Raw genomic sequence first — 12844 nt, forward strand, 5'->3', positions numbered from 1 at the left:
TTAAGGCCTCCGTTTCCAGAACAGATGCAAGGCAGACAGCGCAGAAGCGCTACATCTGCTTCATCACTCGCCGGAGCCTGCTTTGATGAGCTGAAAGCAATCCAGAGCCCATATCCATTCATCCGTCCACCTCCCTGCTGACTCTGCTAGACAAAGATGCCAATTACTATGAAAATATAATTGTGACTCTGTCATATGGCCTAAAATGAACTCGACTCACTTTGGCTAAGCAGCTCCAAGATGGTGCTCTCAGTTAAGGAGGTTCATTTGCAGAGCGATCTGCCAAGAGTGATTAGACGGAGCAGGACTATTTCACTAAAGCTTCCCCAGCATAAGAGCCGCGTGTAAAACAGCACACACCAAAGACATATGTCTACACACCAAAAAACCTAGATTACCAGATTACTAGAGAAGTAGGAAATGATGAAGAACAAACCCTTCTGCAAAATGCATCAGAGTGCACCGTGCCTTAACTGATCTGTTTCTCCCTGAAATGTTGCAGTCACAAGCACCAGAAAGCTTTAACTAAATGATAAACTTCCCCATAATGCATTGAGCCAGAAAAATGCCACTATGGAACAAGTTTTCCAGCTCCCATTAATAGCAATTGAGAGATCCTTTACCTAACAGGGGACCTGCAAAAAACCTCCCATTTCCTCTCTCAAATGAACGTGCAGAGCGCTCATACGTTTATGCGCTTACATGAACGCAGGCACGTACACGTACATGTCACTATTCTGTTTATTTTTTACCTTAAAAAATACCAGAAATTCTCACGCTCTCTGCTGTGAGTGGGACACACTGAAAGATCACTGGAATGGGGTTTTTCTTTGCTTTCAGTAAAAAAGGTGAAGGTATTAAGAGTTTAACAAAAACAAAAAAAACCCACAGTGCTTCAAGGTAGGTGAAAAGTAGATATGTGCTAGAAGTATTCCAAGTGCTTCAAATAAAGACTAGAAGCCCTCTTTCCTTTTCCTCAGCTTCTCGTTGCTCATAACACAACGTAGCCTCAACAGCAAGGGTTCCAGTGGGTTCTCCAGCAAGAGAAGCCAAGGTTTAGTATTTCTAAACCGGTCCCAGCTAAGGCGCCTTTATACAAAGAAGCAAAAGACACAAATTCTATTTTTTCCCCCTTTTGAAAACAGTTTGTAACATATGCTTTCGGGGCACATCCGCTGTCCACCGCGGCACCCAGGCAGCGAGAGAGCAGCGATGCCACAGGATGGCTCTGCTTCTGCGCCACCCACACCTTGGCCGCAGCGCGTGTTACCTTCCCTATAACGAAGCAACAATGGCTCAAAGAATAGTCTTGAAAATGCAATAAATGTAATATCAGTAATAAAAAAAACATAATAATACTCGCTATTGCCTCAGAAAGATTTTTAAATACAGAACACAAGACTTAGTCCGTTAGTTCTATCCACCCTTACAAGAGGGGACGTGCCCCTCTCCTTGGGGGAAAATAAAGCAGATTTTCCCCCTGTCTTTTCCTGTTATACTTTACTCCATTCAGATTTTCTAGATGAAGCCCTTAACACCATATTGACATATTGCTTTACGCAGCGTGTATACAAACTTAAGCAAACCAACAGACTTCCGAAGCACAGAAAACATACCAGAGGCAGCTCGAAAGATCCAAGCGTCAGCCAAAATCTTCTGGACAAGATGCTGTCGTACCCAGTTACTACAATAAAGCTGTGCCATCCAAGTTCTGCCAGCATCCGAAACAGGAAATAAAGAGTCAGGGAAAAGTCAGAGTGTTATTTATAACTCCCCAGGAGAGTCAGCATTATTGATTTCCAAAGAAAATACCCCACAAACCAAATTATCATCTCTGTGCAAAAGCATAAGGAAAGGAAAAATTAAAGCAGAACTCATGGGGTTTTTTTGCTCAGAAAGGCTCAGCCACATTCTCCCTTCTAAGGGCAGGACTACTGACTCCCGGGAGGGTTAGTGGTATGGACCAATACCCACATGGACATTAAAAAAATATATATATCTATTGCCCACCCAGCCTTTCCATGCTCTTTTGCAGACATATTTTTGGCCCACCTCGTGCAATGAGGAAGCTGCGTTCCTGCTTTTACACCCCCTGAACTTACGGCTCCCTTCTACCCTGCTAAGGATAGTAATTTAATAATGCTTCTAGCCTAAAGTTACATGGGAAACACTGCGTGAAAGCCATAGGCAAAGAAGAGCTACAGAAGTGGCTGCCCTTCTGCTCCAAGGGGAGCGTAGCGCTGTTCGAAACCCAGCTACAAAACACCGCAAATAGCTAGCACTCCTATAAACACCTCTTCCCTACTAGCATGCAGACAGAGCCCCTCTGGGCTTTCAGCCTGGATTAACTAGGATGGCTGGGAGTACGGGTTTGAAGCCAGGCCTGCTTCCCTTGAGCTGCAGCCTTCCTATGCCAGCTAAGGGTGCGAGCTGCATCACCAAATTTCTGCTGTCATCTCATGGCTTCCTGCAGTTCTCAACCTATGCCCAGAACTGATGACTTTTTCTGCAATATACTGGAAAAGACTTAGAGTACCTCAGTTTACCACAGCACAAAAAACTTGCAACACGCTCCCAAAGGGCCTTGCAGCATTCGCAGGTCTTGAAGTACCCGTGAGGACTAACTCAGAAGTGCCTTTGCCTTACAGATACTCAAGCGGACGCGAGGCCGGCCCGCGTTCCCGCAGCCAGGCGCCAACCTCAGCATCCAACTCTGAAGTGAAGAGAGAGCCGTAAAATCCCAAAGATTAAAGAGATGTTTACATGCACATATCACAATTCCCCACTCCAGGCAGAGTACTGATCCGATGTGCTGAAACCAACCCTCTTTAATTGGCTTCTCAAGCCAGGTTCATGATTGCTACTGAAAGGGAAAAAGCTGTGATCCAGGCTAGAAGAAATATGGTCCTGCAAAAGAAGACGTGTTTTCATTGCAAGATCTACAAATGAATCAGGGAATCATTGGGCAATCTACTTCACCTGTCTCTACATCGGCAGAGGATTTCTCCTTACAGATCTTTGTGACATACTTGAAGCTTTATTGCATAAAAGCATTAACATAGTTAATCTAAAATTTGTTCTTAGACACAGTGCGTTAAAACACCATCCTTAATGTGATGATCAGACAACAGGCAAATCTTCTGCCTGCTCACCGAGCAGACAGAAGGGCTGTCTGTGAGGGAAGCAGCTAACGTTGAATGTCTCCCTGCTCCCAGCCATGGCTTTTTACTGCAGGTGGACCTGCTCCAAAGCTGAAGGCAACAGCGTTCCCCGAGGCACCATCATCGCACAGAAGTCTGCTTCGCTCTTTGTTCAAGGTGGGGGGGGCACTGGGCAAGGCCCACCCCACAGAGGCTTGATCAGTTGTTACGATGTAATGCCAAAGAGAGACAATTTGAGAAAACTGTACAATTCTGAAAGGAAATGTGGAGAATGACTTCCTTTAATAACTGTGCGTCTCACTATGGTTTTGTGTACAACAGCTGTAATCTGCTCCTTTCATTCCTGTAGCTCTTTCCACATTTTTAATATGAAATACAGTTTATGGCCCGGCAGGTTTAAGGAAACTAGTAAAGTCACAACAGAGCCTCTTAAAGTATTTTAATGGTTCACTAATTGAGAACTGTGGAGTCTGTGTTTCCTAGAAGACTTTGGCTGATATTTCAAATGGAAATCTAATTACTATGATTCATGGATATTTTCCTACTAAGACTTGCAAGGCTTTCAGTACTGAGCAAAGTGTTAGTAACATGCAGTTCATACTTTATCTGAGAATACATCTATTTAAAACAACGTTCGAAGTGCACCAACACAATTATTCTACCTACCACAGTTCTCTAACGTACGAATCTCGAGCCGTGTTTGCCAAAAGAAAGTGTGCTGCAGCAACAGCTGCATACTGTAGAAGTGGTGATCTGTTAATCAAAGAACATCTTTAAAATGGCAGACATATATATTGTCATGTAAAAATTGTAGGAATCTTTGGGTTGATTATAATAGGAACAAATTCTATCACAACCAGACTTGAAACTTTGGCTGCATGGAACCACAGGGAAGGACACAGAAAAAGACATTTAGTCTTCTAAATGGGAGTAATAAAATACATTCAAATGATATAGAGGCTTTTAAGCAATCAAAGCAAATGGTATGAAGCTACAAGGAAAACTACACTGACCTTTTATCTGACCTTCTGTTGCATTTCTTTTACAAAGGAATATTAAGACAGTAAAAACTAAAAGATTAAAGGAAAATATCTGTTATTTCTCAGCATATTTTCTTTAGATGTAACAGTACAAGGCTTGACACTGAGTTCAATCAGTTAGCAAATCATAGCATTGCCTGCACTGATCTAACACTGGCTGGAGATGAAAAATCTCAGAAGGTAATAAAATGAGAAAGCTACCAAAAAAGGCAGGAGGACAAGACAACTAATTGTAACTACTTTTAGCTTTTTTTTTTTTTTTTTTTTAAATAAGCTCTCAAAGATTTTCACTCAATAATGTCCTGTATAAAACTATTAGAGCATGTTCAGGCTCATTTAGTTACACCTGTGAACAGAGTTTGTACCTTATGCAAGGTGAACAAATAAGTCATTTTTAACAGTAAAAGTGTTTCAGAAAACGCCTGTGGTGACCTTTCAGTACAAGTGCAAACTCATTTTTTTCTCGCTACAGATCTAGACCCGTATTCACTCCAGAATTTATACAGGGAATTGACTTCCCCTTCTCTCCAAAAAAAGGGAAGAGGCAAATGATTGGCTCTCCCCTTCTATTCCAAGATGAGTATCTGCGTAGCGTAACAAGCTAAATGACCACAGAGGACTTCACAGTGCCTGTCAGCAGTTTTACTGATTCTGATTTCCTGTATATAAAGATTCGCACCTTGCATCCTGAAATTGCTAAACAGAAAGTCTAGAGTTTGATTCATTCACCTCTGCCATTTTTTCAGAAATTTAAGAATATTTCTAGCTGTTTTCAGCAAGCGATTTTGCCTCTTCGTAGACATGCTGCAGCAAACTTCAATAACAAGTCCACCGTTCATCCCATCTGCGACAAAAAGCTGAAAACATACCATTTAATTTCCTACCAATGGAGAACAAAACAGTACAAAGGTAGAGCAACTTCCTCGCGCTGGGCCCTACCCACCTCCAGGAGGGCCAGCGGCAGCAGCTGTGTCCAGGCAGGGAGCCCTACCTTGGCCTCCCACACTCGACTGAGGCAAGTCCTGGCCCCGGGAACCTTTCGTGCAAACTACGTGCCCCGTCGCTTTACCCACCTGTGCAAGCCCGCAGAGCGGTGACGCCAGGCTCTCTGGGCAGGCTGTGCTGCCGACACACTCAGCTGCGTCTGCATGAGCTGAAGTCGCAGCACTGGCTGCTGCAAAGACGCACCCCTGGTTTTCCGTTTTGAATACGAATATTTTTGTAAACATGCAGCATTTTGGCAGGCGAAGCTGCAGCGCAGTTTTCAGGCAGCGTGGCCTTACAGTGCCGCACCGCTGACAGAGAATCACACAAGTTGCTCCATCCTAGCAGCGAGCAGGAAACCTTGCCAGCTGGAGGGAATCAGCTTTTCTTTGGGGTTATGGGCAAAATGTTTACTTGGCTGAGGTGCTTTGGCCTCCCTCACCTCTCCCCAACATCCTTTCTTCCTCCTACAGTTTTCTCATATAGCTTTAAAGAATCAGTGCATGTATCCTGCTATTGCCCCGTTCAATATTACCTGTGACAACTGTCCCAGCTGTTGCCCCAAATCAATTTCTAGTGGTAAATTAGCTATTTTCAGTTGATTTCAACCTAAATAAAGTCCAGCCCATTGCCAAGAGTAGCAGGTATATTCAGTAAACGAGAGCGTTGTAACAGCTGTCCTCCCTCTCTTGTCACCAACCTCCATGGCTCAGTGTAAAATACACTAAAATAGATTGCTAATTCCCCAAGCACTGAATCACTAACAGCTGTAAGCAAAAATACGCATCTGAGAACATTACTATCTCGTGGAGCGGAAGGAATGCTTTGAAAGTCATCTCTCATCCAGTGATGCACTGATAACAATTTGGGATTTGTTTGTTCTCCTACTGCAGAAGCAAAGCCAAGACTTAGCAAAAGTCTCACCCACAGCCAGCTGCTGATGAAGCTCTCCATGAACATAAAGTACATGTGGCCCCCTCGGTCCCCTTTCTGCACAAGGTCTGCCTCTGAAATGAGCTAAAAGCATGCTAATAACCATAATTCAGACGAGGCTCAGGGAAAGTCCTATTGCTCAGGAGCCCAGAGCAGGAGGTTACACCTGGGCAAGCAAAGCATCAGGTTGCCTCACACCGGGAGAGGCTGGAATGAAGTCAAATGGCACCACGAACACATGGTACCAAGTTGCCATCGACAGATTGCACAAGAAAACAGCAAAAGAAATGAGCTGAGCAGTCGAAGTTGAGCGCACAGAAATACCACCACTGACGAGGGAAGGAATAAGAAGAGCATGAAAGCCTGACTGCACCCCTGAGAGAGTAAGCCTTTGGTTTTTTCTTTCTCTGGGGAGACTAGGAAGAGAGGTCTGTCACTCCAGATGCAATTATTTTGTCCATGGACAGAGATGTTCAGGCTGACAAGACCCAAACCACTGTGCTCCCCAGCAGAGTGAATTTACCAGCCGAAGATGTCGCCGGGGAGCTAGCACGTGCCAAGCTAGCCTGGCTCTGCCGCATCCAGATACCAGCTGGCACAAGTCTCCCCGAATTACACTCTCCCTCCCAATTTCACGTTTATCATGATCACAGCAAGGCCACTTGTCTGATCATGGAGTTGTATAAAGCCAGTGATGTTACACCCTTTTCATAGACGCATTTTAAAACTATATACTTTCCTAGGTACAGGAGAGTACTGCGGACAGATGTACAGAAAACTAACACAACTGACTGGTCACTAGTGATTACCTGTTTCGTTACTCCATATTTACACCCAAATGATGTGGTGCTCAAGACAGGAGAGTTTAGGTCAAAAGAGGTCAGCTTTAAATCATAGGACCCAGCTGTAAATACAAGCGGTTTAAGTGGTATGCAGGCAGAGTTTAGATTAGAGATTCCTCATGCTTCTGCTCTTGCGCCTGACTTATCTGCAGCTCTTTGATGGCTGGTCTGCTTCTTGAAGCTATTTTTCATCTTAAAATCATTTTCAAGTGTAACTATACAATACACACGTCCCAAAAGACAAACTTCAGTTTCCTGACACTGTGTTAGTGATGTTGCTTGGTTATCATAAACTTACCTGATCGACTCCCATTTAGAATATACCAAAGAAACTGAGTCTTCGATTGCTGTAACAAAAAACCAGGCATGTTTTAAGAAGAAAAATTCTTCTTAAGGATTTTAAGGATCCTTAAATTGGTGGAGTACATCACAATTCATCACATCACTATTCTGAATGCAGTCTATTTCTTTTCAAGGATATGTCTTCTCTTCTTTGGAATATTGCAGAAAGAAAACATTAGTCTAAAGCTCTGAAATGCCTGCTACTAAAAATGTATCCTTGGAGATATGAGACTCAAAGTAACATACATTGCTGGAATTTTAGAAGCAAAGCAGCACAAAAAACAAAACACACACTTAAAGCTGTCACTGAACATATGACAGCCAGATGCACAAGGCTATAGCAACCACCAGTCACAGCTTCGGCCGTTCAGTTCACATGGCTCATTACAGAAGATGGACATTGAAAGCTGTCTGACAGCTCTCCACAGAAGAGCAAAGGCGATAAGGACAGGACTGTACAAGTGCTGGTAACACCAGAATAGCCCCAAGCCCACAACCAGCTGTGCACAGGCACATTTAGCAAAGATCACCGGCTTTTCAGAGCACGTTGCTAGAATAAACGGTCTCTTTTCCCCGTAGCTTGCAGGGGTAACAGACAGATTTCTTAGCTAATGCTTAAATCCAGTTAAACACATTAAACTCCATTAGCGCAAATTTGAGCTGACAGCCCAAATGCCCATTATTCCCAGCAATATTAAAAGGTCTCCGTTAGACCGAAGGGAGACCGAGAACAAACCATACCCAAGACACCAGCACATAAAATGCTGTACAGCTATTCTTGGCAGAAGTGTAAACAAACCATCCAAAGCCATAAAAAAGATGTGCCATAGTTATTGTGTCTAATGAAAATAATTTATAAGACTGTTATGAGCAGGATGTTCTTACAGTTAGGTTACGGCCGGCCCTGGGCTGGGAGGAAAGCAAGAAAGGCCGAAATCCAACCTCCAGCATGGCTGCGACCGACCGGAGACAGCCCATTTCATTCAGACAGTCCCTCACTTCCATTTCTGGTGGGTCTATATGGCTTTATTTAGTACTCTACTGAGGATTTCTGCCTATTACATACAGCATCTTCCTTTACGTTATAGCAACGCAGCCTCATCCTTTAGAGCGGGATATGGCAGGTTTGTCATAGGGAGCAAAGAAAGCAAGCAATCTTTTGCTTAATAGAGTACATCATTACATTTACGAAGCATGGGTGTTTTCTGAAATAAATGCCTGATCTGGTTAAACAAAATCTCAGGATTATCTGATAAAAGCCTATCATACAAAGTTTGACACTCCATAGTACAATTAAGTCTTTCACCAGTAACACATCACATATTTTGCTGACAAAACAGTAAATTCCTATAGAAATTGGCCACTATAGATCCACAAAGCTTTATGTCCCAAGGTATATGGGGGTACATGAATTCATGCTAAATTTACCTGCAGATGTTAGTGGTAAGCAACTCTGAATTAGAGCTCCTCGACTCTCTTTAGATACCACTGCAGTGCTGAATGTAGGTCTGCTTTCTAAGTTTCTCACCAATTAATCGAGTCCAATGAGTTTGATCTTTGTCTTATATTCCATACCTGGATTTTTTTTTTTTTTTAAACATAACTTCCCTGTTCAGAGGCATTGTGAAGGCAAGAATATTCACGCTAAAATGGGAGCATGCCTCCACCCCGAAACCTACCACACACCACCAGCATCTTGGTTCATGTGTACTACCAAATCATTTAAAGCTGGCACAGCTCATTACAGCTCCGCTGTACACATACGACATCATCTGTTGCTCATCAGAGTTCAGACGCAGGGTTACATAATGCAGCCCTTTTCCTGAGCAACGACCGTACTGTGTTTCTTGTGTAGTTGGTAACCTACAAACAGCCACCGCACCAAACACGTCGAGTTTGCCCTGGATTTCGCCATCCTTCGTGCAGCTTGCACTGAAAACAGCACCCAGCTTGGGCTCAGCCCCAGCTAAGCTCACCAGAGGTTTATATCCTGAACCAAGCCTTATTTTCACATTGGTGTGTGCTTGGTGATGGTCTGCTAAAATCATTATCACTCCGAATCGTAGCCACCGAGTTAGCAGATGACTGACTCAAAAAGCTAATAGTTAAAAAAGGCACCTTGCTGTTTATACTTAAGGGTCCCCTTCCTGAATTCAGACCTGTATAGCAGAGCATGAAGCAGAAGTTTATGGGAATACAGCTCCGCCAGACACATACTATGGTACAGCAGAGACAGAGCTCAATTTGCGAGTCATGTCTAAAGCAGAACTTCTACCCATTTTAGTATTATTTCCTCCTGCGCTTAGACTAAAATGGGCTCTGCAATGTCACTCAATGATACTTTTATCCCAGAACTACCAGAATACTAGGGAGAAGCCAAAGACACATTAAAAAAAAGTCAGTTGAACCCTAGAAGCCTACTGGTTTAAGCGGGAATGCACAGCTGTAAACAAAAGCAAAATTTAGCCTCATATCTCCTATCTGTGTCTGGCCCTGCAGAAGATCCTGGCTCCCTTGGCAACTGGGCAAAAAGCTTTCAAGTATGGAGTGGAAATTTCTGGGCAGGATTTTAGCTATATTTACAGCATCTCAACAGTTTGGCACAAGACCACACTACTGAGAGATTTATAAGATGAAGAACTAACACTGCAAGTCACATAGTCCCTTTAGGAGATTTTACTGCATATAACCCTATATTCCAAATTTTATTTTAAAATAGTAGTAAAAGACTTTGAATTAATGCAAGAAGTGGAACAATTCAAAGCTAAACCGCCACTCCCATCCTTAACTTCCTCTGCTGGTTGGTAAATCACCACATGTACTGACGCTGATCAGAGACCTGCAAATACCAGGGCCTCGCACTACCGAACGGGACAGCGTTATATTAAATAAGACAGTAAAAGGGCATCTGAGGAAGACCCGTTTTGCACACCTGCCTCCTAGATTGGGATGAACCATTTTGAACTATATTTAGTTACAATCCTGTGTTGCATTTGAATGGGTGCATTTCCAAAGAGGCTAATACTTTGCATGCCAGATGTCAGCATGGAATGACATATTATGATTAAATTACAGACTGAAGGAAGAAGGGTTCATAGTGGGAACGCTGACAGAACTGTATCTATTAGGAGTGTTGGTATACCGCATATGCTGCCAGAGCGTAACAGTGCAGTTATATATATCTCTGGAAAAACAAGATCTACAACGACAGAAGCTTCGCTGGTGTATTAGCCACCAGTATGGTTACAGTCATGCAACAAAAACGAGCTGCAACAACCTAACTAGCGGTCTGTGGGCCAAGAAGTTTAGGCTGCTGCTGATCTAAATCAGTGGTCTGACTTTCCTGTTTCTTGAAACACCGTGACATGGATGCGCACAACATCGCGCACAACCCTACCTGCAGGGATCCCTCCCAGCCTCTCACAGCGACTTGGAGCTGAATCACCACCGCTACCGTGTGGCTTCCTACTATTCACAAAAAGGAAGCGCCGCTGCCAAGAGAAGCAACCTCAGGAGGCATGATGATAACAGGCACAGTAGGGAAAGCAGAGACAGTCACCAAATTCCGACTACTATCTCCAAATATACAGCAGAGTCTGCTTCTCTTTGAATAAACAAAGGGAAGAGGAAAAAAATTATTTTAATAGGAAATCATGATATCCTCACAGCTAAGTTAGCACTCTTGGGACATTCTCAAACCCTAATGATTAACCTAAAAATTAATGATTATGGTGGCTTGCTTCAGATTTGTGAGAACTGGGAATAAATCAGAAAAAAAAGCCTCATGAGCTGAGTGAGAAGTGGACTGCCAAAACTAAAGCAGCTAGCTTTGTATGGAGCACTGATGAGGGGTATTTACCTCCCTGCATCTGTGCTCACTTCTTCATTATTCCCAGCTCACGTTTTGGAGTTTTAAAAGTTCCCAGACACAGTCAGTCCTCTTTATTGTGCGAGCACAACTTTCACTTTATAAATGACATTCTGGCCAACACATAACCCCAAATAAATCAGTTTACTTCCCGGTTTTGCCCACGTTGTATTTAGCTTCCTCTAGCCTTTAGTTTGGTCCAACTGAGTTGGTCAGCAATGGGAGTCTAAAATCTGACCGAGGGTTGTTGTTGCATGCAAGTGCCGCGTACTGAATGGATTCTGTTCTCCTTTTGAATTGCAGTCGGTGACACACAACTCACTGACACACGAACGTGCATCTTTTTCCTATTGAACCGCAGGCACCAGAGAACGAACAAAAAAAAAAAAAGAAAAGAAAAGGAAGCAAAGCTACTATTAAGACACTGTTCATAACGACTGTGTCTCCCCCGCTCTGAGCAAGCAGCCGCTGACCGGGGAGAACCCAACATATCGGTGGGAAGAGCAACGCTGCCGGGCACAGAGATTTCCGAGCCGTGCTTCGCCTCGCAAGAGGGCAAGCTGCCCAGCGGCAGGTCCTCGCAGCAGCCCTTCTCCGCGCTCCCCGCCGCGGGCAGGGCGCGGCGGAGGCTCCCGGGGCCGCGGACATCCCCCCGCCGCGCCCGGCGCTCACCTTCGCCGTTCAGCGTCCAGGGCAGGTGCCCGTAGTCCCACTCGTAGCCGCAGGCGCTGTCCTCGAAGGCGCAGGAGCCGCCCGCCAGCCCGGCCGCCCCGGCGAGCCGCAGCGCTGCAAGGACAAAGCGAGCCCCGGTCACCACCAGCCCCCGGCGGCGGCCCCGCCACCCCCGCGGCAGCGCAGGCCGCGCCGCCGCTTACCGTGCGCGGCGAGCAGCCACAGCCGCAGCATTTTCCGGCAGCGGCGGCGGGAGCGGACGGGCGGGCGCCGCTGCGGCGCGGCGGGAGCACGGGGGGCGGCGCGGGGGCGCGGCTGCGCCGGCCCCGCTCTGCCCCGCGGCGGGCCGGGCCGGGCCGGGGGGGAACCGCGCTGCGGCGGGCAGGCGGCTCTGCGGCGGCCCGGCCCCCGGCTCAGGGCAGGGCCAACTCCCGCGGGCTGCTCGGGGTCTGGGTGTCTCCGGGGCGGCGACCCTCAGGGCGAGGAGAAGGAGAAAAAAAAAAAGAAAGAAAAAAAGAGGGGGGGGGAAAGAAAATAGGGAAAAAGAAAAAAGGGAAAAAAAGGGTCTTTGTTATGATTAAGTCAAATTTCCACTATTGCAGCTTGTACCTGCTGCCTCTTCACCTATCACTGAGCAACACAGAAAAGAACCCAACCCCTTTTTTTTTTTTTTTTTTTTTCTCCCCCCCCAGGTATTTATACACGTTGCTAAGACGCCCCACCTGCGCAGAGCAAGGCGGTTTCTCTCCCGCCGCCGGCCCCGGCTGCGTTTCCTCGGGTCCCCCCAGCCCCTTCCTTCCTCCGAACCGCCCCACCGGGGCCCTCTGAGCGGCACCTGCCCTCCCGCGTAGCCACCGGTTCCCTGCGCACCCAACAACAGCACCCTCTGTCCCCTCCTCCAGGCCAGATGCGGCGCCGAGCCCGGGTAGCACGGACTAAAGCCCCTGCCCTGCCTGCTGAATGCTTTTTCCTTCATCTGGTCTTGCTTCAACAGTTGCCACA

General features: G+C 45.7%; 1 protein-coding gene across 4 annotated transcripts in view; it reads right to left on the reverse strand.

Annotated features, from left to right (window-relative positions):
* Positions 1 to 12346, reverse strand: part of LOC135323530 (MAM domain-containing protein 2-like) — a 60722-nt gene extending 48376 nt beyond the window's left edge. The window contains exons 1-2 of one of the 4 annotated variants that reach the window (XM_064501010.1): positions 12046 to 12336; positions 11843 to 11956 (exon numbers count right to left, since the gene is read on the reverse strand). In XM_064501010.1, coding sequence (XP_064357080.1) covers positions 11843 to 11956; positions 12046 to 12076 — 145 coding nt within the window. In that variant the 5' untranslated portion in view covers positions 12077 to 12336. Of the gene's footprint in view, positions 1 to 1616; positions 1768 to 11842; positions 11957 to 12045 lie in introns of those variants that run through there. The other 3 variants (XM_064501013.1, XM_064501012.1, XM_064501011.1) reach the window with 3 other exon arrangements.
* Positions 12347 to 12844: the final 498 nt, after the last annotated feature.

The sequence above is a fragment of the Dromaius novaehollandiae genome, chromosome W, assembly GCF_036370855.1.
Source record: "Dromaius novaehollandiae isolate bDroNov1 chromosome W, bDroNov1.hap1, whole genome shotgun sequence".
Taxonomy (NCBI): Eukaryota; Metazoa; Chordata; class Aves; order Casuariiformes; family Dromaiidae; genus Dromaius; species Dromaius novaehollandiae.